The 25219-nt window shown below is 51.9% G+C and overlaps 2 protein-coding genes across 3 annotated transcripts; one reads left to right on the top strand and one right to left on the bottom strand.

Moving 5' to 3' along the window:
* Positions 1-771: 771 nt before the first annotated feature.
* TRIM72 (tripartite motif containing 72) lies at positions 772-7891 on the bottom strand. Its single transcript, XM_021700546.1, has 6 exons — positions 7502-7891; positions 4305-4400; positions 3988-4218; positions 3499-3521; positions 2254-2372; positions 772-1346 (listed from the first exon to the last, which is right to left on the bottom strand). Exons 1-6 carry the CDS (start codon positions 7889-7891, stop codon positions 772-774), a joined length of 1434 nt encoding a protein of 477 aa, XP_021556221.1.
* A 10937-nt stretch (positions 7892-18828) lies between these two features.
* LOC110589905 (apoptosis-associated speck-like protein containing a CARD) lies at positions 18829-20482 on the top strand. Of its 2 annotated transcripts, XM_021700561.1 has the most exons (3): positions 18829-19152; positions 19424-19477; positions 20012-20482. In XM_021700561.1, exons 1-3 carry the CDS (start codon positions 18879-18881, stop codon positions 20266-20268), a joined length of 585 nt encoding a protein of 194 aa, XP_021556236.1. In that variant the 5' UTR covers positions 18829-18878; the 3' UTR covers positions 20269-20482. The 2 variants fall into 2 exon arrangements, with proteins under 2 accessions (XP_021556236.1, XP_044771050.1); XM_044915115.1 differs by lacking the exon at positions 19424-19477.
* Positions 20483-25219: the final 4737 nt, after the last annotated feature.

Below are 25219 nucleotides of genomic sequence, written 5' to 3'. Positions count from 1 at the left end.
GAAATAGTTGGGGGGTCAGTTTATTCACTTAGCGTGGGCTCTGGCAGTTTTTCAATGACTGTTGAATCGCCAGAGGAATACAGTTTGTGTTTTCTACTCCTGAGAGCTGATAGCTATCTGATAACTGATTCTGTGTAATGGAGAGTTTACTGAACAGACCAGTGTCTAAGTCCGGGGTTCTCCAGGTGATCCCACTTATAACCTGCAGGAACAGCATAGCCCCGGGGAACTTGTTAGAAAAGCAAAATTTTGTCCTGCCCCCAGACCTAGTGAACCAGAAACTGCTTTAACAAGTCACTGTTACATGCTTTGAAAAAGTGGTTTTGATGCACGCCCAAGTTGGAGAACCATGAAGGGAAAGACCTTTCTGTATGGTGGGTCTGGACCCCTTGCCCCAAGGCCCCAAGGCCACCAAGAAGGAGGGGAACGTGAGGCTGAAGGAGCTCCTTGCTCTACAGAGTTCTTCAGATCCCCCCACTCCAGACACCTGACCCTTTTCACTCCTTCCCTCAACTTCAATTTCTTCCTGGAAATTTTGGGCTTCCTGGTTCCCAAACTGGGATTTCCTTACTGACCTAACTTTAGATCTCCCTTCCCCCCAGCCACTCCAACCCCTAAAACTTCCAACTTCTCAGAACTCTTAGAGTCTCCCGTCCCCAACCCCCACCCCCACCCCACCGTGGCCCTGCCTTCAGTCCTGACAACCCCTGCGCGCCCAGTCTCCTTCCAGGCCTGCAGGACCCTGGCCCCCTCCCCAACCCACTGGGCGGCTCAGGCCTCCTCGCCATCAGCCCCTACGAGCAGCAGCGGCTGAGCGTTTTTGCCCTTGTCATGCCAGCACACGTCGAAGAAGGGGTACACGGGCCCGGGCAGGCGCTCGTGGAAGGCAAAGAGCAGCTCGAGGGCGTCGGCGTCGCTGGCATCATAAAAGGAGAGGACTCCGTCGCCGAAGCTTAGGTAGATCCCAATGCGCCACGGCCGCCTCTCCGGGGTGCGCAGTGAGCGCGGCTCCTTGGCTTCGACGTGCGCCTCCAGGATCTTGCCGTCTCGCAGCCCGATCAGCCAGAGGCCTTGCGAGGGCACGGCGTGCAGGCGGCCGCGGCGGCTGGCCTGGGCCGCGATCACGCCGAGGGCCCAGCGCGGCTTATCGCCCACCTCCACCTCCCAGTAGTGCTCGCCGTCGGACAGCAGCTGGTGCGCCACCACCGCCACAGCCTTGTCGAACTGGCACGGGTCCTCTCCGGCCGGCGGCGCCTTCTGCTCCGAGCACTCCACGCGGCGGCCGGAGGGAGACAGCACCAGGCTCGGGTGGGCCGTGCTCGGGTCAAAGGTCAGGTCCTTCATAACTGCCAAGGTCAGAGCGGTCAGGCCCTGCGTGTCTGCCTCCCGCAAGCTTCTCCCAACCAACTTAGGGGCCAGCCGGTCTGCTCTAATCCCCCCAACATCTTTGGGAGGTGAGTCCCTCTCTGCTTCCTGGCTTGGGCCAAAGACTGGACCTGTCTGAGCTTCAGTCTGCTCGGCTGGAAAACGAGGCCATAACTGCCTCTTTCCAAGGTAGGGAGGATCCCATGGATACAAGGCATGTAAGTCAGTAGCTGAGGCCCAGGTCCCAAAGCAGGAGACAGTCAAGAAGCTGGGTCGTAGGCCGGCCCCCGCCTCACCCAGCTGTGTGATTTCAGTCAGTCTCGAGCCCGTCTCTGGGCCTTACTTAGTCTTGCCTTGGATAAAACAGCATCTCCCCCCACCCCTCCTCCCGCAAGGTGGTCAGGGCTATTCCAGCCATGTGTGCATGTCCTGGAGTTCTGTAACCTATGGCACCTATGTGACCGAGCTCTCAGGGACAGGAGGCAGAACCCTTAGGGGCCTCCCCAGCCACAGGCCACCAGAGTCAGTGTCTGGCCTAGGCCCATCCCCAGGGTGTCTGTTCTGCACACCCTCAGCCTCCAACTGGCAGCCATGATCATCTCCGCCGGCCAGAGGGGGCAGGAACTGACCCAGGATCACACAGGGCTTACCAACGGTAAGCAGGGTCCTCCCCACGTCAGCCCCCCACCCGTAAACCCCATGCCCCCAAAGGTCCTTCTCTGAGCACAGGTTACAAGGGTGCAAGGCAAACCCCAGAGGTAAAGGGGCAATGGGCACCTTCTTCGATGACCTCCCAGCTGGGACTGAGAGGACTCTCTTGCGTAGCCAGGACCTCCCCTCAACCACACAGTTACAAACACAAACCCGGAGACAGCCCCTCCCCAGTACCTGGCATCAGAGCCCGGAACATCTTCCTCCACACCTGGAATTTGAAGTCATCTGAGATGACAGGCAGCTGGATGTCCAGACGGGCAGGCGGCGGTGATTCTGCCAGGATCTTCTGTAGCCTGGGGGCGGGGAGGTGGGGGCAGCTGTGTGTGGAGGGACTTCCTGGAGGAGGCATGGAGCAGGGGCAGGGCCTGAGGCATTACCCCAAAGAGAGGAGGACAGGGGCTGTGGTGGAGTTCCAGGATCTCTCCTGCATCACACCTGGGCTTTTATTAAAACTCTCAGAGTTTCTGTTTGGAAGGATGAAAAAGTTCTGGAGAGAGGGGCGCCTGGGTGGCTCAGTTGGTTAAGCGACTGCCTTCGGCTCAGGTCATGATCCTAGAGTCCCGGGATCAAGTCCCGCATCGGGCTCCCTGCTCGGCAGGGAGCCTGCTTCTCCCTCTGACCCTCCCCCCCTCTCATGTGCTCTCTCATTCTCTCTCTCAAATAAATAAATAAAATCTTTAAAAAAAAAAAAAAGTTCTGGAGGGAGATGGTGCTGGATGGTGGTGGCACAACACGAATGTACTTAATGTCACTGAACTTAAAATGTGTACGTCAAAAAATGGTTAAAATGGCAAAGTTTACATCATGTATATTTTATCACAATTTTTTTGTTTATTTACTTACTTAGGTAATCTCTACACCCAACGTGGGGCTCAAACTCACGACCCCGAGATCAGGAGTCGCAGGTTCCACCGACTGAGCCAGCCAGGCACCCCCACAAAAAAAAAAAAAAAAAAAAAAATTTTTTTTTTTTTTTTAAGAAGAACCTTCTGTTGGGATAAGGGCCAAGCTCCTCAGCCTTCCAGTTTGCCCTCACCTACCACAGCGGCTTCATCTTCTCTCCCTCTTACCAGTCTTGGCCCGCCTCTTCCCCCAGCTCTTCACCTCCCCACTCCTGGCATTCCTCCAGCGCCCCCTCTGCGAAGCCTGCCGCCGGCACCCCCTTCCCGCCACTGCAGCACTGAGCCCCTACGGATGCCTGTGTCCCCGCCCAGGTCCGTCCCCAGCACCAGTTTGGGAGGTCCCTGAGGAGAAAGACCAGGTCAGGGTCAGGGTCATTTCTGTGCTCAACACAAATGCAGGAAGATGGCGGTGGACAGAATGGGGTGTACAGGCTTGCTGTGATTAGACGGTGAGCCAGCCAGTGTCCCTGAAGACTAGGGCAAGTTGGGAAAAGGGGCAGGGCCAAGTTGATCTCACCTGCTGGTCACCAGGCAATATTTCTGGAAAGAGAGATAAAGAGATGGAGGTGAGACAGGCAGGGGAGACGCTGGGGACTTCTGAGGATGGATGGACCACCGGGAATGCTAAGTGTGGGGTCAGGAAGAAACAGGAAAGCCAAAAGAAACCCAGAATTTAAAGCCAACCCTAGCCCTTTACCTCTGTGTGAGCTATAAAAACGTACTCCCTTTCCTCAAGAGACCAATTCCACTGGGTAGAAGATTATCTAAATAAACATACAAACCTACAATGTCTATGATATGAATGGTGCCCACTTAAATTCAGTGTCTTTGTGCAGTGTCCAACCTAAACAACCATAACAGCAGTCCTGCCCCCCTCCCCCGATATGTGACCTGGCCTTGTCCTGTCCCTTTCTGGACCTCAAAGTCCATGTCTGACAATGGGATGAGGTCTCTAGGCCCCGAACCCTGGCTGAGAAGCAGAGAGGGAAGGACATCCAGTGCTCACCATGAGGAACTCAGTCTGGGGCTTGTCGGCCACCTCCTCCAGGACCTTCTCCATCTGCCGTAGCTGCTCCAGGTAAGAGTTCAGGCTTCCCAGCTCCCGCCGCAAGGCGACCCCTGCCTCACCCCGCACTCGCTCGGCCTCACGGTCCAAGGAGCCCTCCAGTGCCGCCAGGAACACCCGCATCTTGCCCAGCTGCTCCCCGACAGCCCCCCGGAACTGACGCACCGTCTCCTGGGGGAGCAAACAGGCAAAAGCACTGGGCTGGGAGCCCCAGGCCGATGCCCAGTCCCCCGGCCCTGCTGTGCTGAGCCTCTCACCTCCACCTCCATCAGCTGATGTTCCAGCACAGCCACACTCTTCTCCTTGCGCATGCACGCCTCCTGCAGCTGCAGCTTCTGCTGCGGCAGTTGCGTCTGAGGGGGTGAGGCATAAAGAAGTTGAGGGGCTGCCCCCGCCCCCCACGTGCCGCCCTAAACCTGCGCTCTCTGGCTCAGCGTCAGTGCCGGCTCCTCCTCCAGTCAGGTGGGCATCTCACCATTCCCTGAACTCGTGTGCAGATCTCTAGGCCCTCGCCGGCCCGGTCCTGATGTCGAGAACGCCTTACCCTCCCACTGCCTAGTTAGGGAAATCCTCCCTGGCCTCCCTCCCCTGAGCCCACACCCTGGGCCTTTAGCACCCCTAGCATAGGTCTTTGTGAGGGTGACAAACAGAGGGGCACAGCGCTGACACAGCCCGCCTCTCGGGGTGAGTGTAGGATGTATGAAGAAGAAGTTCAACCTCCTCCTCTCTCTGGGCTTTACCCCATCCTTAAAAGCAGAACAATAACAAAACACCCCAATCAGCCTTCCTGCCCCCCGCCAAGGGCTGTGGGGGCAGGCAATTTAATAAAAATGTCTGCTGTGGGGTGCCTGGGTGGCTCAGTTGGTTAAACGACTGCCTTCGGCTCAGGTCATGATCCTGGAGTCCTGGGATCGAGTCCCGCATCGGGCTCCCTGCTTGGCGGGGAGTCTGCTTCTCCCTCTGACCTTCACACCTCTTATGGTTTCTCTCTCATTCTGTCTCTCAAATAAATAAAATCTTTAAAAAAAAAATGTCTGCTGTGTTGGGGCACCTGGCTGCTTCAGTGGGTACAGCATGTGACTCTAGATCTCCTGGTGGGGGGAAGCTTACTTTAAAAAAATATATTATCTGCTGCGTCTACCAAACAGATTTGTGGGCGGGATCCTCCCCTCGGCCTGCCAGTTTGTGAGTCCTGAAAGGCAGGTGTAGGGAAACTCCTAAGAGCCCCTGCCAAAGTCACTTTTTGCCTGGAAAGTGTATGGCCCTGGAATCAGACGGTCCCAGTCCCTCCTCCATGGCTTCCAACCTCAGTTTCCTCTTTTGCAGAATGGGAACAGTCTTCCTCACTTCACCCGGGGTTGTGACAGATCTGTGGCTTCCTCCCCACTCCGCCGAAGGGAAGCTGAGAGACCTTCTAGGCTCTGGCTGCGGATGAGTCCCCGTCTTAGCGGAAGCCCCAGGATTAGCCCATGGCCCCCCTGGCCAGCCTCAGGTCATGCTCTGGCCTGCTGCAAGACAGGGCAGACCTGGTGGCTCTTAGCATGGAGTCGTCAGAGGTTCAGTGGCGACAGGGCTAAGCCATGAGGAAGAAGCGTGACGCCACCCTGGATGCGTGGGGAATACTTGACCACGGATGAGCTCAAGAAGTTCAAACTGAAGCTGGGGGCGGAGCTGCTGCGCCGAGGCTTCCAGAACAGCCCGCGGGGCCTCTCCGGCAGCTAGACGCTCCACAAGCTGGTTGCCTTCTGCGGTGAGCGCTTCGGCTGCGAGCCCAAGGCAGTCAGGCTGCACGACATTGGCATGCAGGAGGAGGCAGCTCGGTTTCAAGGGGTCGCATCAGTCTCCCGCTCCCAGCAGATCCCATTCGACCACTCTTGAGTCCTGGTACATGGTCTCTGGACACAGCCCCTCTTCGTCGCCAAGGACCCAGGCATCCAGCCGCGCGCCCCAGCCTTCCTGTCTCCCTCCTCCGTCAGACCCTTCTTGGGTCCCTTCTTCAGAATTCCTGCCAGCCCCTCTCTGTGGCTTGGGGCTGGGCTGATGCGGATCCTGGCAGAATGTATCCCGCCCCATCTGTCCCCTCCAGGCTCCTGGGTCCCCTGGTGCTCTGTTTATGTCGGGGACTCTATTCCCTCTTGGCAGGTCTCTCTCTTCGGCCCAGATTGGGAGTTCTGGGGTTACCAGCAAAGGTGAGCCTGGGTTGGGAAGACTCCCGGGAAGAAGCTCCTGCGCTGGTCTAGAAGACCACCAGTCGGCACTGGGCAGAACTGGGCAAGGCAGGAGGGGGAGGGACGGTGAGGCTGGGTCCCTGGGGGAGTCTGGGGGCCTCGAATACCCGCCTGAGGACGGTGGTCTACTCTCTTTAGAAGTCTGGGGGCCAAGCAGAAGTGCAGTGGAAACGCTGATGTTTGTGGGCAAAGATAACCCGCAGAAGCTCACCGCGCTCATCATTCGCAAGAAGACGATGGCAGCTTCGCTGCCGGGGCTAAGGACCGCTCCCTGACTCCAGAACCCGCCTCGTCCCCCTCCCGCATCTGTCGTTTATTCTTCCACAGCCCAGCAAATGCTTCATGGCAGACCTTCCTGGGCCTGTGTAGACACATACTCTCCTGTCACTACATGCGTGTGATTTGCCACACGTCTGACACGGACGAGCCAGTGTGTGTATGTGTGTGTGCGCGCGTCTCTATTTGCTAATGTCTTGGTATCTTTTCTGGGCACCCGTGGGAATCGCAAACCTTGGGGTGCGCACAACTGTGTGTGGGCTCAGTACACAAGCGTTCAAGACTTCCAGCTCCATCGAGAAAAACAGCCCGGATTTAGGTCTCGGTGCCAACCCGGGCCTGCGCACAGAGGTGGGTTTCCCAGGCCTGCCTTGTCCTCGCCGCCGGATGTAGTGACCCTCGGGCCCGCACAAGTTCTGCAGCTCGGGGGAGAACGTGGGCCTCCACGAAGCAGGCCCGCGGCCCCGGCCAACACCGCCCCCCGGCTAACACCGCCCCCCGGCCGCCCGCCCCCCAAGCCCCGCCCCCAAGCCCCGCCCCGCTAGTCCTATCTGCCCCGCCTACGCCCGCGGAAGGGGCGGTGCTCGCGGGCCGCAGACACGTGTTCTCCTCCCTGCTCAGCCAAGTCCGCCGTGTGGCGGCTGCCCCTGCATCTCTGGGCGCGCTCCAGCCGCTAAGCCCGGGAAATCTAGGTTTCGGGCCGCAGCCGTTCCCCAGGGCCCGCCCCTGAGTGCCTCTTCCAGGCTCCCTTCTCCGCCTGCAGCTCGTCAGTCCCCATTCCCTAGCGGCCTCGCTCCGCCACGCGTCCCCCGCCACTCCAGGCGCCCCCGGCCCCGAAGCTCAGAATCCAGGTCAATGCGGCGACCTCCAGATCGGCCAGACCCCGCTCCAGCCAACAACCCCGTCCCACCCCGGCCCCCCCGCCGCCGAAGGCCGCCCGATCCCCGCACCTTGAGGCGCGCATGAGCTTCGGCGGCGGGCAGCAAGCGGTGGCCGCGGTGCGAACCGAGCGAGGCGCACACGCCGCACACGAGCGCTCGGTCCTGCTCGCAGTAGATGCTGAGCGGGTCGAGGTGCTCCTGGCAGTGGCCCTGCGGCACCTGCGCCAGCCCCTCCACCAGGCGCGCCAGCTGCAGGTTGGTGCTGAGCGCCTGCGGCCGCGTGAGTGCCTGGCAGCTCGGGCAGGGCACCGTGCCGTCCGCCGCCGGCTCCCCAGCCACGCGGCTCAGGCAGGCGCGGCAGAAGCTGTGGCCGCACTCGGCGGTCACGGGCGCGTCGAACAGCTGCAGGCAGAGCGGGCAGGACAGCTCCTGGTGCAGGAGGCCCGGCGCAGCCGACATGACGGACCTGGGGAGAGGAGGGCTCAGTCAGGGAGGCTCAGCGGAGCCGCGAACCAGGCCGGCCCCAGACCCAGACAGGGAGGATCCCCAGCCTATAAAGACCTCACGTCTCCTACAGAAAAGGACTCTGGTTCTGGCCAACGGGGAAGGGGGACTCGGTTTTGAGCCCCAAAGCAGTCTCAGTTGCATTTCTCAGCCCCAGCCCCCAAAACAGCCCCTAACAGGGACCTTGTCTCAATCCCAGGTCCTAAACAGGAGTCCAGGTTGCAGTCCTTCCCCTGTCTTAGGCCCAGGCCTCAGCCCCTGCCCCAAATTCCGCAGAGCCCCCACCCCCTACCGTCCTACCTCTCCGGGATCCCCAGGCCTCCCCTCCCCCATATCTCCAGGCCCACAAGACCCACAGGACTCACAGGTCTGGATGGAGATCTTGGGCGAAAAGAGACTCCCAGGAGGCCCACTCAAGGTCAGGCCTAACCTTAGGTGGGTGTCAGAGCTGTGTCTGGAGACAGGCAAAGGGCAAGCAGCAAGCTCAGAGCAAGGACAGGGCACCCACAGGCACAGCTGGGAGCCGACACCACGGGTGAGGGCACACAGTGAATCGCAGACAGACCCTCCCAGACTGAGTCTTGGCCCCAGGACTATATTTAGTTGTCCTGCCCACCCCCTTCCATCACTTCTGGAAACCGTTCTAAAAGTGAGGACTGAGTTGTCAGCGGGCAAGCATCACATGTCAAGGCCACCTGTCCTGGTCCATCCACTGGCCCCTCCCTGGCTCAGCCTGAAGCCAGAAATTACAAAAGCAGGGAGACGGGGCCCCTCATACCACAGAAAAGACAGAAACACGTTTGGGAGGAGTCTCTCCTTTCTCCCCCACCCACCCCCCGCCATTCCACACTCTCCAGCCTCCCCTGTCCCTGACTGTGGCCCTCCCCAGTTTGTCACCCACTTATTCCCCAAGTTTATGGCTCTCCAAGATCACAGTGACCGTATTAGCTCCATCTGCAGGAGGACAGGACCTCAGACTACCCTGAAAGGTTTTCTTCCTCCAGAGTCGAGGGGAAGGTCTTTTCCCTGCTGGTCTCTCCAGTGCCCAGCACAGGCCCTGGGGCAAAGTGGGCCTCCCTAAGTGCTTGGAAAATGACTGATAGAGGGACAGTTGAATAAATGAAGGAACTGAATCCACAGCCTGCAGCCCAGAAGTTGATTCTGCCCTGAGAGCTTTGGGCTTTTACATGCTTAGCCTTCAAAACTCAGTTTAAATTGCATTCAGAATGAAAACCAAAGTCCTCACTCTGGCCTACAAAGCCCTACTGAAGCTGACCTCATTCTCCTCTCACCCCTCCCCACCTGCTCACTCCAGCCTTGGTCTTTGGGCTTGCTGGCCCCTCGGCCTGGAACACTCTTTCGGACATGGTTTCCATCCTACTCTCAGTGCGGCTTTTCCTAATTCCCCGATTTTAAATCTCATATCTCCCCTCCCACTTCTCTGTTTTTCCCTATAACATTTATTACCATCTGACAAGCAATATTTTACTTATTGGTTTTTTTGACTGATCCCTCCTACCAGAATATAAATTTTGTACCCTGCTTGTCTCCAATTTAGAATAAAGCGTGTGCACACTGCAGATGCTCAGTAAATATCAGTGAATGAATAAACACACAAATTCACTGGATCCTTCTCTTTTGGCCTCTCAGCCACACTTTCTCTCAGCCTTTCCCTGGATTTGTCTGGTCTTAATCTGAGTTTCTGCTTACATTTCAGTTTTATCTCACCCTTTGGACTCTCTTTTTGCCTCTCTCTTGGATTTTTAATGTTCATTTTTATTAATTTTATCCCAAATGTGCACATGAGGTGTTCTAGATCAGAGACAGACTCATTAAATCTCTCCCAGGAAATAGTAAATGTCTGGCTCCCTGTGTCCTAGGATGATGGGATGAGAGCCAAGTTAACTGGCCCATGACAGTAGCCAGACACCCTAGAGAGGAGCAACAAGGAAGAATTCCTTTCCCTGATTATCAAGGAGGAGAAAGCAACTGCCCCTCACCCCTGCTTAAAGATCTTCTTACTCCAACTCCTCGGCAAGTAAATAAATCTCCCCAGGAGCCAGATAGCTCCTTACACATCTCAGCTCAAGTCTTTGGTTTTATTGTTTTTATTTTTTTTTAATTTCACAAATATATTTTATTTAACCAAGTGTAGCCAAAGTATTATCATTTGACATGTAACCAATATGAAAATTATTAATGTGGGGCATCTGACTGGCTCAGTCGGTAGACCATGCAACTCTTGATCTCGGGGTCATGAATTCAAGCCCCATGTTGGGCGTAGAGCTTACTTAAATTATTAACAAAATATTTTACATTCTTCCTTTCATACTAAGTCTTTGAAAGCAGGTGTGTATATTACACTGAGGGCACATCTCATTTCAGACACCTCATTTCAAGTGCTCAAGAGCCACGTGTTTATAGTAGCTATCAAATGGGACAGCACAGCTCTATAATCTCCATGATCTTATAACAGATTACCATTAAAGATTGTCATATTAAGCCTTGTTGATTAAATATAGATTTGCTCTCATGTGCTTGATCAAAATCCTAGGAAAATGCAGAATTTGGGGGGGTGGAAGAACTCCGTTATTTTAAGCAGAGTATTCTTGTATTTATATACAAAAGTTATATTTAGGAGCTGAACCTCCCATTCTTTTTTTTTTTTTTTTTTTTTCTGGTACCTTCTCCAACCCTCCCTCCCAACCCATGCTTGCTTTTTGTTTTGGTTTGGTTTGGTTTGGTTTGGTTTTTTGTTGTTGTTGTTGTTGTTAACATATAATGTATTGTTTCAGGGGTACAGGTCTGTGATTCATCAGTCTTACACAATTCACAGCACTCACCACAACACATACCCTCCCCATGTCCATCACCCAGCCACCCCATCCCTCCCACCCCCTCCCATTCCTTTTAATAATTTGTTAAATCCCAAAGCAGTATCTAGATAAACAATGACTTGCATCTCAAAAACGTAAGTAAACCCTAAATATTACAAATCTTTAGACTTGTCTCCAAGTTCTGTGGCTCATTTCTTCTAAAACACTTGAAGCTCTTCCATGTTGCATGCTGGCCCACTTAGGAAGCTACCCCAGGCTTCCTGGCACCTTTGGGCTTAACCTAGGAACTTTGTACAGGCTATCATCATTTACGCCTCTCAGGAAGAGATAAGTTTTATTATTCTTTTGGATCAGAGCAATTGACTACACAAATAACTACAGTATTGAAAAGTCTCAGGAAGGGGTGCCTGGGTGGCTCAGTCGTTAAGCGTCTGCCTTCGGCTCAGGTCATGATCCCAGGGTCCTGGGATCGAGCCCCACATCGGGCTCCCTGCTCCGCGGGAAGCCTGCTTCTCCCTCCCACTCCCCCTGCTTGTGTTCCCTCTCTTGCTGTGTCTCTCTCTGTCAAATAAATAAAATCTTTAAAAAAAAAAAAAGAAAGAAAAGTCTCAGGAAGCTACTAAGGCTTTTTACCAGAACCCTGAGAAATCCAGGGAAGTTTGATTTCCCCAAAGAGGAGGGGGTGAGGATGAGAGCATATCTGGAGCTGGTCTCTGAAACCACAAACCACTTTACTTCCACTCAAAAAGTCGACATCCTGAATGTCGATCTCACCTGGAGTTTCCATCACTGCCAGGCTGAGGCTGAAGATTTTGGTCAATAGGAGTGGGTGCACAGGACAAGGAGGTGACAGTCAACTCAATCTCTCTCTGTGGATGGGCCAGATCTGACCTCTGACCCATGAGAGGGACATTGATTGTCTACAGCAGGTTGGAGGGAACATATCTGGAGGAGGAAGTAAGGACTTGTGATGCTAACCCTACAATACGATGGAGCTCTGTGAAGTCCCTGCAGCCAGAGCTCAGAGGGAGCAGATTCCGGCTTGTCCTAAGGGAGAGCTTCCCAATGGCTGAAGTCATAAATGCCATGGAAGGTGAGAGCTCTTGTATTGGATAAATGCAGAAAGAAGGCAGAAATCCTCCAATCAGGGCCACAGCAAAAGCAGGTCCTGAATGCTGATGTCACAGACTCGTGTTGGGTACGCCCAGGAAGATCACCTACCTCTCTGGACTCCAGCATCTTCAGCTACAACATGAGGATAAGTAGGATAACAATACCATCCCTGTCAGGTTGATATGAGGATTAAACTAGATATTATAGTAAATAAACACCAGGGACAGTGTGTTGGCACCCAGGGGCTTAGGAGGCAGTGACTGCCACCACCAGGCTCAAATCTTGACTCTGCTCTTTCCTCATGTGACTTTGGGCAAGTCACTTAACCTGATTTTCTTATTTGTAAAATGGGAATCATGTAAGGATTTTTATTAAGACTCTAGATTGGGGGGCGCCTGGGTGGCTCAGTTGGTTAAGGGTCTGCCTTCAGCTCAGGTCATGATCCCAGCGTCCTGGGATCGAGCCCTGCATTAAGGTCCTTGCTCAGTGGGGAGCCTGCTTCTCCCTCTCCCTCTGCCTGCCACTCCCCCTGCTTGTGCTCTCTCTGTCAAATAAATAAATAAAATATTAAAAAGAAAAAAAAAGACTCTTGGATTGGGGCACCTTTGTGGCTCAGTTGGTTGAGCGTTCAACTCTTGGTTTCAGCTCAGGTCATGATCTCGGGGTCATGAAACCAAGCCCCGCATCGGGCTGTGCTCTCAGGGAGGAGTCTGCTGAAGATTCTCTCTCCATCTCCTTCTGCCCCTCCACAAACCCCAGCCCCCGCTCACTCACTCACTCTCTCTCAAATAAATAAATAAATCTTAAAAAAAAAAAAAACAGATTCTTGGATTGTTATGAAGATTCAACAAGCTAATTCATATAAAACTCTTAGAACAATGCCAAGCCCATAGGAAATGTTCAATAAATGTTGGCTATTGATATTATTACAATTATTATTACTAAGTATTCCAAGGAATCCTCCCTATAACCCTGTAAAGTCAATAACATCATCCCTACTTCAGAGACTGGGAAACTAAGGCTCAGAAACTTTAACAATGACAAAATCACCCACAATATGCCAGGCCTGTTCCAAGCATTTCACCATTCTTAATCCATTTATAACCTTATAACCTCATAACCTCATTTATAACCTTGTAACAACCCAACATTGTCCCTATTTTACAAGGAGGCCACGAGGAATGAGATTAAGTGGCTTGCCCAATGTTCTGACAATCTATGGTCTTGGCTGCAGAAGAAGCAATCTGGTTCCAGTGATCAAGGGTTACTTTGGTTGGGTGGGGAGAATCACATCCAGGAGGCATCTTACCACCACCAGTAGCTCTGGCTCTAGTCCAGGGGCAAAGGTGGGCCTGAGGTAAGACCTGAAGGTTCTTTCCTTGCCAGGGATCAAAGTTAGGAGCTCTGAGCACTCCCCCCAGAAAAGGAGGTGTTGAGGGAGAAGGGATTATCATGACTTCCCGGAGAGCTGCCCAAGGCTCCTATTCCCCACCTCCCCAGATGGAAATCACCCTGGCAGTGTCCAGGAACAAGTAGGTTCTGCCTCTACCTCCCTGGGGACTTTGGCCAAGTCATTGCCCTTCTCGGGGTTCTGATTCCCTACAGGCTGATGAGGTGAGCACATTCATATTACAGAATGCAGACCCCAGGGAGGGGCTGTGACCTCCCTAAGTCACACAGCTAAGAGGATCTGGGAATCGAATCTGAGTGGGTCTGACACTACTCATCTCCTGCTTTTCCCACTATTCCACAATCTTCTGAATGCAAGTTCTAGAGCTTTCTGCAAAGAGGAGGAAGTTAGCGTTAACATTACTACTATCGTAACATCTAGCTTCCTAAGATGTTTGTGGACAGTCTGGAGGAGGCATAAATTTCCATATACATAATCTCTTCAAGCCATTTGTCAATTTTTAAGGAAAGTAGGACATTTAGGATGGTGGTTGGAATTTGGGCCTAGGGGTCAGATGGTTCAATCTGTGTTTCCTCATTTACTACCATTATTGGCTTCCAGAGTAATTTCTGAAAGCCTCAGGTTTCTCCTCTGTAAGGTGGGATAAATACACACACTCACAGGGATATCGAGAGGTTTAAATGAGATTATGCATGTTAACTGCTTAGCACAGTGCCTAGAACATAGTAAATTTTGGAGAATGGAAGCTGTTATTACTACTATTACTGTCTCCCACCAGCACTTATCATGTGGGCGGGCGTCTAGTAGATCCTTAATACATCTATTTAGAATAAAATAGGGGCGCCTGGGTGGCTCAGTCCATTAAGCCTCTGACTCTTGATTTCGGCTCAGGCCATGATCTCAGGATGGTGAGATCGAGCCCCGTGTCAGGCTCCACGATGGGCATGGAGCCTGCTTAAGATTCTTTCTCTCCGGGGGCGCCTAGATGGCTCAGTGATTAAACATCTGCCTTCGGCTCAGTCATGATCCCAGGGTCCTGGGATTGAGCCCCACATCGCATTGGGCTCCCTGCTCGGCAGGAAGCCTGCTTCTCCCTCTCCCACTCCCCCTGCTTGTGTTCCCTCTCTCACTCTGTCTCTCTCTGTCAAATAAAATCTTTAAAAAAAAAAAAAACTCTCTCTCTCCCTCTCATTCTGTCCCTCTCCCAACCTCACTCACATGCTCTCTCTCTCTAAAAAATTAACTTTAAAAAAATAGAATAAAATAGATTCTCCAAAACCTATGTTCCCTTCTGAGTTCAGAGTCTACAATATGCTCATAGAGCACATCCACCTGCCAAAAAGTGTCACTTGTTCTGAGGTGAATCCTAAAACCACCGGCTGGTGAGGCTTCCGGTTCCATGAAAGGAATAGCTGTTCTCCCGTCCCTTGTCCCTTGCCTCCCTATGACATCACACCAAAGGGCCAGCACGTGCTCTGAGGTGTCGTATGAAAATCACAGCCTGGATCTTCCATGTCCCGGTCTGAATATGTGTGAGCAGAAATGTGACTGGGGTTGGATGCCAGGGACAAGCTGGGCCCAGAAGGGTCCTGGGTGGTGACATGCAGGAACAAGGGAAGGGCACATGACCCTTGTGCCATGTCACAAATCTTCAGCCCCACTGCCCCCAGGAAGCCAGCTGGAAGGAGAAGCCCACCTTCTCCTCCTAGGGATGACACACATTCTCCCAGGGACAATTTCCCACAGTCCCATGGGTTCCATTGAAATATGTTACATTGAGTTTACTTAAAGCCAAGGCCATCCCATCCAAACAAGGGCTCAAGAGATACAGAAATATGGCCATGTGGCTAGGGGTCCCTGCTCTATGTGGGGGTTGAGTCAGGCAATCATTTTTAAAATTCCATGACTCAAAAACCCAAAGCATTGGGGCACCTGGGTGGCTCAGTCGGTTAAGCATCTAATTCTTGGTTTCGGCTCAGCTCATGATCTCAGGATCATGGATGGAGCACCACATGAGCTTGAGTCTGCTTGAGATTCTTTCCCCCGTCTCTCCCTCTGCTCCTCCCCTCACCCCTGCTCATGCACACTCACTCTCTCCCTCTAAAATAAATAATTTTTTTAAAAGATTTTATGTATTTATTTGACAGAGAGACACAGCGAAAGAGGGAACACAAGCAGGGGGAGTGGGAGAGGGAGAAGCGGGCTTCCCGTGGAGCAAGGAGCCTGATGTGGGGCTTGATCCTAGGACTCTGGGATCATGACCTGAGCCGAAGGCAGACACCCAACAACTGAGCCACCCAGGTGCCCCTAAAATCTTTTTTTTTTTTAAAAAAGCATGTAAGACTCTACCAATGTGAAAAGAGCAGGTTATGATTCTAGATTCTAGGATTCTTTTGTCATTCCATAAAGGCTTATAATGGCTGGAGTTATGCCAAGCCCTGTGGTGGGTGCTGTGGATCACAGAGGGTCCTCAAGGAGCTCTCAGTCTGGTGGGAAAACAGAGTGAACGGACACACTGTATGATAAAGGCATCGTAAAGGCATCCTGCAGACGTGTGAAGGAATAATTCATTTTGCACAGAGGACAGAAAAGTCAACAGGGAAGAGTAGACAGAAGACAAATTCAGAATCCAGACAGACAAGCTATATGATCCCCTCAGCTATAGGACCTTCGGCAAGTCCCTCAACCTCTCTGAGCCTCAGTCTTCTCGTTGGTGAAATAGGGCTACTAGACCCTGTCCCCCAGGGATTGTTGTCAGGCTTTGAAATAATGCATATAAAAGATCACAGCCTAAAGAGGGGGCTCAAATTTTTATTATTTCTTTGAAAAAGTGACTCCTGATGGATGTTGGGACAAGCACTAACTCATCAAGGCAACCAGAAGGGACTTTAAAGAGGCCAAGCAGAGAAAAGGTGCCACTTGTGGAGAGAAGTCCAGAGGCCAACACTGTCGAAGGTGTAGCTGAGGAGGTTGGCAAGGATCTTGAAGACCAAGCCAAGGAGCTTGGACTTGACTCTGAGGGCACTGGAGAGTCCTAGGTTTCTGAGCAGGGAAGGCGTAAGATCAATGTGTGCACTAGGAAGCGGTAGCCTCTTGGCCACAGTGTACAAAATGAGTCGGAGATTGTGAAAGGATAAAGACCAGGGAAGAGGCACAATAATAAACAGCCATAAGCCAAGGAACACTGGTTATTGGACCACAGGTGCCACCCATGGTGGGGATGTTGGCACATAATATACCTAGACCACATGAGGCAACATGCACAAGGATGGGGAGTGAGCCCCGCTACTACCCTTGCTGGAAGCTCTTGAATACAACATGCTGCAGGTAACACGGCCTCATTTATTCCTTCATTTACCAAATCTTCACTGAGCACCTCCTAGGGATCAAGCACGGTCTTGATGCTGGGGATTCAGCAATGAACAAGACACACAAGGTCCCTGCCTTCACTGAGCTCACAGCTGGGTGATGGATGTTCAACAGATGAATAAATAAATGTGTATGTCAGGATCACATCAGTAAAAGCAATGGTGATTGTTACAACCCAGCTGAAATGGAAAAATGAAGGATTCCCAATAACCATCTAGGAAGGAGAGCCCAGATTCAAACTAGACACTGGACAGCTTCAAGCCCACAGTCTTCCAGCTCCTGGCAGCTGCCTCTGGTATCCTCCATTGAACCACAGGATGCCTTCGTTGTTGTTGTTGTTTTTAATTTAGATTCTAGTTAGTTGACATATAGTTCAATATTGGTTTCAGGAGTAGAGTTCAGTGGTTCATCATTTACATATAATGCCCAGTGCTCATCATATGCCCTCCTTAATACCCATCTCCCTCCATCAACCCTCAGTTTGTTCTCTATAGTTAAGAGTCGCTCATGATTCGTTTCCCACAAGGCCCCTTCATTCATTACTGGTTCCACAAAGATTTCTTGAACCACCACCATAGGCCAAGCACTGTTCTGGATGCTGTGGATGCAACAAGGATCTGGACAGGCATGACTTAAAGACCGGCAGGGAAGACTGATGCTAAACAAATCCATATAGTTACAATTCAGTCACAATTGCTATGAAAGCAGGTGTTATGAACTAGTCTGGGAGGGATTCTAAACCTGGTTGGCCAGAGGAAGTGACATTTAAACTGGAAACCTAAAGTCTCAAGAATTTACCAGGCAAAGAGTGAGGGAAGAAATTTCCAGATCAAGGGAACACGTTGAAAGGTTAGAGAGGGGCGCCTGCGTGGCTCAGTCGGTTAAGCGTCTACCTTCGGCTGGGGTCATGACCCCAGGGTCTTGGGATTGAGTCCCATAGCAGGCTCCCTGCTCAGCAGGGAGTCTGCTTCTCCCTCTGCCTGTCCCCCACTCATGCTCTCTCTCTCTCTGAAATAAAACCTTTAAAAAACAAAACCAAAAAAAAGCCTTGGAGAAGCAAAGGAGTGTGGCACATTTGAGGAACTGAGAGGCCAGTGTGGTTGAAACTCAGAGACAGAGGGAGAACAGGGTGTGGCACAAGACAAAGCTGGTGAGGTCCACGGGGGCCAGACCAGCAGGGCCTTCCCAGACACGTTAAAGACAAGTTAAGGATTCTGGGCACAGCTTGGGCTCCAATGCCTACTCATGCCACCTTTCACTTGCTCTTCTAGATCAAGCCCCCTGGGCCCAGGGTGACTCTGCACCCATGACTTTCCCTCCATCGAGAAGTTTCTCAACTGTTCATTACAAGTGTCTCATCATCACTTCCCCAGAAATTCAGCTCCTGGGACCAAATCCTGGCTGTCCCAGGAAGTATCTGGCAAGGTTTCAGAGGCCATCATGTAGCCCATGTTACGCTGGAATATTTACTAAGTGGGTAAGTGTTATGATCTCATTTTACAGATAAGTTAACAGGCACAGAGAAAGTACACAACTTTTTTTTTTTTTAAGGTTTTGAGAGAGAGAGCATGAGCAGGAGTGAGGAGCGGAGGGAGAGGGATAAGCAGATTCCTTGCTGAGCAGGGAGCCTGATGCGGGGCTCGATCCCAGGACCCTGGGATCATGACCTGAGCTGAAGGCAGACCCTTAACCAACTGAGCCACCCAGTGCCCCTCTACCCTTTTTTTACATCTTTTCTTCTCTGTGCATGCAATTTGGTAAGCTACATGGCTCTGGTTGTTAGGATTCTAAGATTCTAAGAGTCTATGACACGTGAGAGCGGACGCTAAGATTCAGGGAAATGTGGACATTTTAGTGTTCTAGAATTTCAAGATTCTAAACCTTGGCACTTCCAATAAACCACGTTCTGGTCTGTGCTAGTTACTGCAAGCCTGGAGATGGAGGCACTACCCCATGAGCCCCTCTGCCATCTCCCGGGTCCCACCTCACACATCAGCTGGAGGACGCAATCCCGGCGCCCCCTGATGGCCAGGTTAGTAAGCCTGGAGACCTTGGTGGGTGGGAACCAATGGGGTAGTCGGGGCACCCTATGCCACCCGGCAATGAGCTGGGGCGAAGGCGGGAATCGGGAGAAGGCGGGGAGTTCCAGGTCCCGCCCCGGAGCAGACTTCCTGGTCTGCAGACATCCCGGGTGAGCACCAGCGGCAGAGCCATGGGGCGCACTCGCGACGCCATCCTGGACGCGCTGGAGAACCTGACTGCAGACGAGTTCAAGAAGTTCAAGCTGAAGCTACTTTCAGTGCCGCTGCGCGAAGGCTATGGGCGCATCCCGCGGGGGACACTGATGTCCATGGATGCCATGGACCTCACAGACAAGCTCGTCTCTTTCTATCTGGAAGAGTACAGCGCAGAGCTCACCGCGGTCGTGCTGCGTGAGATTGGCATGCAGGAAACAGCGGAGCAGCTGCAGGAGATGGTGCGCAAAGGTGAGCACACCCGCTCCACACTCTGCAAGGGCCCAGATTGTTGGGCCTCCTATGTCCCCTCACCACACCAGCCCCACCCCAACGTTTGCCCCTTGGGCTCTTTTGCTTTCAGTTCCTCCTACCCTCTAAAATTACAAATGCTCCTCCTGCTGGGAAGGGTGTCCTGTGCTTGGCCCTGAACTTGGCTTCCGGACCAAGGGGCCCCTGCCCCAGAGAGACTGGAGATATGGTAATGGAAGGGAAGGGGACCACTTGACTCATTTCTTTATAGGCCCCGCTCCAGGGCCTGCTGGGATCCAGGATCACCAGACTGCAATCAAGCCAGGTGAGGCCTTCACTCCCAACCTCTCTGGCCACATCCCAGCATAGCCTGGAGCTGTGTCCCCCAGCCAGCAACACTGGGAAAGCAAGAGTGGGCCTACCCTTCCTACCCACCCACACACCACTTGGGCCACACCTGAGGGGCACCTGCTGAGATCCAGGTTTCTTAAGAGATGGCAGCCAAGCCAAGTGAGGCCTTCACTGCCAACCTCTCAGCCACACCCCACGACATGCCTGCACAGCCTGGAGCTGTGTCCCACAGCCAGGAACAAAGGGAGCAAGGTTGGGCCTATCCTTCCCACCCACACACGTACCCCTTGGGGCACACCTGGTTGGGGGGCGGGGGGGCTGGTGGGAGAGAGAGAGAAACAAAGTTATACTCATCCCACCCTATCTGTAGTGTGGGTGGGCTGCCCACCTTGAGCCCCACCCCTTAGGGTTACAGAGCAATTTCTGAAGAAAGCAGAGCTCAGGGGGAACAGACCCCAGTATCCACCTTGGGAACTGGCTCAGCTGCTCGCCTCCATTCTGCCCGCAGCACCGCACTTTGTGGACCAGCACCGGGCAGCCCTCATCACGCGTGTCACAGACGTGGATGGGTTGCTGGACGCCCTGTATGGTACGGTCCTGTCAGAGGAGCAGTACGGGGCAGTGCGGGCCGAGTCCACCAACCCAATGAAGATGAGGAAGCTCCTCAGCTTTGCTCCAGCCTGGAATAAGACCTGCAAAGATCTGCTCCTTCAGGCCCTGAAGATCACCCACCCCTACCTGGTGGTCGACCTGGAGAAAAGCTGAGGTGTCTTCCCCAGCAGCAGTCCCACAAAGAATCCCTGGCAGTTCCAGCCAACTAACCCCAAATCTGAATCTCTTTTTATACTCAATATATGAAAAGCCAACTTGTACTTGTGTGTTTTTCCTACTTCCAGCCTAGAAGCACATGCAGAGCTAAACTACAGATGTAAATGCCGCAGAGGCCAAATAAAGCTCTACTTTACTGCCTGGTCCTAGAGCAGCAGGCTCCCCGCTTTATCCTTTCTGCCTCACAGTCAGAGTGGAATATCCCCTCTCATTTACCATTTGGTAACTCCTCCAGTGCTACCCATGGTTAGCCCTGTGGCCAAGGTCGAAAACAGACGTATGTACAAAAGGTCTGGAACTGTAATGGGTCAGCTCAGAGGCATGTGACAACAGACGAGTCTACATAGCTTCTCTTTCACTTTTCCTTAGGGAAAAAAATGTAAAATTAGAGCACTCTTCAAGGGGAGAGACAGAGTATCCTCTAAACACAGAAGAGCACAAGCAATCAAGCAGAATTCTAGGGTTCCTTCTGGCACCAGCCCAGACTTCAGCAGGCTTCATTGCTCCCTCTGCTCCCTGCCGCCCCCTACAGGAAGGGGTTATAGGTTATACTTTGCCCAGAAAACAGGCCGACGACAAAACCAAAACTTTGGGAATGAGTTCTAGGAGCCATTTCTTCTCTTGATTGAATTTTTGCCTCCAGAGGTATTATTAATATAAGTATTCTTCACCAGGAAACAGCACTTAAGGAGTGCTGTTTGCAAAGGCTGTTGGGGAACCAGGATGCTAGGATTACATCCTGCATACCCTTTGCACCCAAATTCTTTCTGGCTTTGAAGCAAGACAGGGGTAGGCAGGCAAAGCAACAAGCAGGCACAGCAGCCCAGCGTCCCACTCCACTCGTAAGGGACAGATCATCAGACGCAGGGGGTCCGGGTATGCAGGTACCTGAGTGGTTCTGTGCCACTCGGTGATACACTAGTTCACAATGAGCAAAAGCTCTGTGGACTTCACTTTGAATCCCTCACCTAGAGGACACAAACTAGAAATGTAGTCTTTATGCCTCCCACACACTTCCTTAGGGGTATGCGCACAGTATTCTGACAGTCTGTATAAAATGTCCCTATCCTGATCTACTGGACCACCATAGAAACAGGAGAAAACAGGTAGTTTACTACAAGAGGAAGCACCAAGGTAAGATATGGCCACCGTCAAGGCCACCCACTCATCACATGGGACTAAAGGCTCCGAATGCTAGGTGGGACTCCAGGAGGAATGCAGAACTTTCCAAATGCAGCCATCAGCCCTACCAGCTTCCTGTAGGCTCTTTTTTTTTTTTTTTTTTAAGATTTGAGAGCGAGCAAGCACGTGCGGGAGGGGCAGAGGGAGAGGAAAAAGCAGACTCCCCAGGTCCCCATCAGAGGGACCTGATGTGGGACTCGATCCCAGGACCCCGAGATCATAACCCCAGCCGAAGGCAGACGCTTAACTCACTGAGCCACCCAGGCACCACAGGCTCATCGTTCCTTAGCCAGCCATCCCATAAAAAAAATGATGCTGATCCCCATTCCATACTCAATCCTGACATGTTAATATGTTCTTATATGTCACTTACATGCTCCGCAAGGACCTTGCCATATCCAAAACTGGTCTTCCTTTCATCATCCCTGTATCTTGACATAAAATGGTATCACCTTAACTAGAAAACAGTAAACGCTAACATGTTCCAACAAAGCACAAATTTAGTCAGTCTTGTGGACGCTAGCTCTTCCAACTAACTTCCAAGAATAACATCAAGGGTGCCTGGCTAGCTCAATCCGTGGAGCATGCGACTCCTGATCTCAGGGTTGTTGAGTTCAAACCCCATGTTGGGCGTGGAGCCTACTTAAAAAGAAAAAAAAGACTAACATTCAAGACTAATGCTGCCTATGCGTCAACCTCACTGCTGCCACCTGGCTTATGCCTAATGTCTCACCTTCAACAGGTTCTCTACCTCTAGTCTACCTTTAAGGGCTAGAGTGATCAAAACTGATCATGGAAAAGACAGCCTCACTTCTAACATTAGGACACCTAAACTCTTTCACCCTGACCTTTAAGGACTCCAACCAACCTCTGTCTTCCTTTCACATATCCCATGATCCCAGCAATATCTGCTCACACCCCATTCCCTAGAACATGCTGGTCCCCTTAACTCTGGACACCTTGCAATCTGTCCTAGAGCACCCACAGGCATGCCTTTATCTGGGCTCCAGTGGTATTTCCCAGGGTCGCATGGTAAAGCAAACCTTTTTTATTTTTAGTCTTTTACATAGGACTGAGCCCTCATAAAAAGGCAACCTTTCAACCTCTCAAGTGCCTTGCATGCAAAAAGTACTAAATGGTAACTCCTGTGAATCTCCAGTGTCCTAACAATTTTTTTAAAAAACTCCACGAGGGGCGCCTGGGTGGCTCAGTTGGTTAAGTGACTGCCTTCAGCTCAGGTCATGATCCTGGAGTCCCGGGATCGAGTCCCACATCGGGCTCCCTGCTTGGCAGAGTCTGCTTCTCCCTCTGACCCTCCTCCCTCTCATGCTGTCTCTCATTCTCGCTCTCAAATAAATAAAATCTTTTTAAAAAATTAAATAAAAAACTCCACATGAAGGGGCACCTGGGTGATTCAGTCAGTTAAGCGTCTGCCTTCAGCTCAGGTAGCCCCGCTTCAGACTCCCTACTTGGGGGGGGGGGGGCAGCTTCTCCTCCCTCTGCCCTCTCCCCTGCTATTCTAATAAAATCTTAAAAAAAAACAAAAAAAACTCCACATAAAACGGATTCTCAGATGATGGTGCCATAGCTAACACTTTCTTGCACAACGGTTATCCTTAAAAAGAGCAGTTACAGGGACACCTGGGTGGCTCAGTCGGTTAAGCGTCTGCCTTCAGCTCGGATCATGATCCCAGGACCCTGGGATTGGAGTCCCACATTGGGCTCCTTGCTCAGTGGGGAGCCTGATTCTCCCTCTGCCTGCCACTCCCCCTACTTATTCTGACAAATCTTCTTCAAAAAAAAAAAAAAAAAAAAAGTTACAAAAACCAATGCAGGCCTGAAGCAAAAGAAATGGTTCTAAGAAACTGCTCCCTAGGTTAAAATTTCTTAGGGCCTTTTCTTCTTGGGGAGATTGGGGGCAGGGGAGAAGCACAGGAGAACTGAATTTTTTTGTAGTATTTTATTTAGAGAGCACAAGCAGGGGGAGGGACAGAGGGAGAGTGAGAAAGAGAACCTCAAGCAGACTCCACACTGAGCACAAAGCCGGACACAGGGTTCAGCAGGGGGCTCAATCCCAGAACACAACCTGAGCAGAAAGCAAGAGTCAGATGCTTAACCTACTGCACCACCCAAGGTACCCTGGGACAACTGAACTCTGCCTGAAGTCTTTAAGCACAGCACAACATAGTGGTCAAAGATGGAAGTTCTACAGCCAAAGGATATGAACTCCAATCCCTGCTCCGCTCCACATCAGTTTTGAGTCTTAAGGCCAGTTTGTGCGTCAGCATCCCAACTATAAAGTAGGGATAACAGTAACTGGTCCATAGCTAGTACACATTAGTGTTAGCAAATACCTCCACTAGGATTTCGTTCCTGAGCTCCCTGATGACTTAACATAAATAACACCTGGGGGGTCCTGGGGGGGCTCAGTCGGTTGAGCATCTGCCCTCAGCTCAGGTCATGACCCCAGGGCCCTGGGATTGAGCCCCGCATCGGGCTCCCTGCTCAACGAGAGCCTGCTTCTCCCTCTCCCTCTGCCTGTTGCTCTCCCTACTTGTGTTCTGTGTCTGTCAAATAAATAAAAAATCTTAAAAAAATAAATAAAAAGCCGTAAGTAATACCTGAATCAACTTTTGCTCTAATCTCCAAGCATCACAAGACTGAAAAAAGAACAAGTAACAGGAATGCCTGGCTGGCTCAGTTGGTGGAACCTCTTGATCTCACGGCTTTAAGTTTGAGCTCCACGTCGGGTGTAATTACTTAAAAAATAAGATCTTTTAAAAAACGGGGGGGGGGGGGCACCTGGGTGGCTCAGTTGGTTAAGCGACTGCCTTCGGCTCAGGTCATGATCCTGGAGTCCCTGGATGGAGTCCCACATCGGGCTCCCTGCTCGGCAGGGCGTCTGCTTCTCCCTCTGACCCTCCCCCCCTCTCATGTGCTCTCTCTCATTCTCTCTCAAATAAATAAATAAAATCTTTAAAAAAAAAAAACGGGGGGGGGGGTACGCCTGGGTGGCTCAGTTGGTTAAGCGTCTGCCGGGGTCCTGGGATCAGGCTCCCTGCTGAGCAGGAAAACCACTTCTCCCTCTGCCTGCCACTCCCCCTGCTTATGCCTCCCACTCTGACAAATACAATCTTTTTTAAGATTTTGAGAACAAGCAGTGGGGAGGGGCAGGAGAGAGCGAGCGAGCAGCAGACCCCCTGCAGAGCAGGAAGCCCAACGCATGGCTCAATCCTAGGACCCAGAGATCAGGACCTGAGCCGGAGGCAGACGCTTAACCCACTGAGCCACCCAGGAGCTCCATAAATAAAATCTTTTAAAAACATAATGAGGAAAAAGGGAAAAAAAGAGAACAACAACAAAAGCTAGTGTTGGCTAGGCCTGTGCTAATTAGAAAAATCTATGAAGCAGGATCCAACCTTCCATAAAGTGACATTTAGCTTATTAGCTCCTAGCTAGCACCACTTATACAGAAAGTTTTACAGTCAAGTTCCCCTTCACAGGAAATGTAGAGGGAAATAGCAGAAAAGGAATCTCTGCAAAACTTAGAAAGTATGGATCTACGTGTGCAGTTGCACCAGCAACATCAACATTGCCAGAGAACGTGTGTCGCACCTGACCTACACAGGGAATTAGAATCCACATGCTAACAAAATTCCCCAATGATTCGTGTGTTCAACTTAGACACACTGCTAGAGAGGATCCA

The sequence above is a fragment of the Neomonachus schauinslandi genome, chromosome 5 (assembly GCF_002201575.2).
Source record: "Neomonachus schauinslandi chromosome 5, ASM220157v2, whole genome shotgun sequence".
Classification (NCBI taxonomy): Eukaryota; Metazoa; Chordata; class Mammalia; order Carnivora; family Phocidae; genus Neomonachus; species Neomonachus schauinslandi.
Note: the sequence above shows the minus strand (reverse complement) of the source record. Positions and strands in the feature narration are given on the sequence as shown.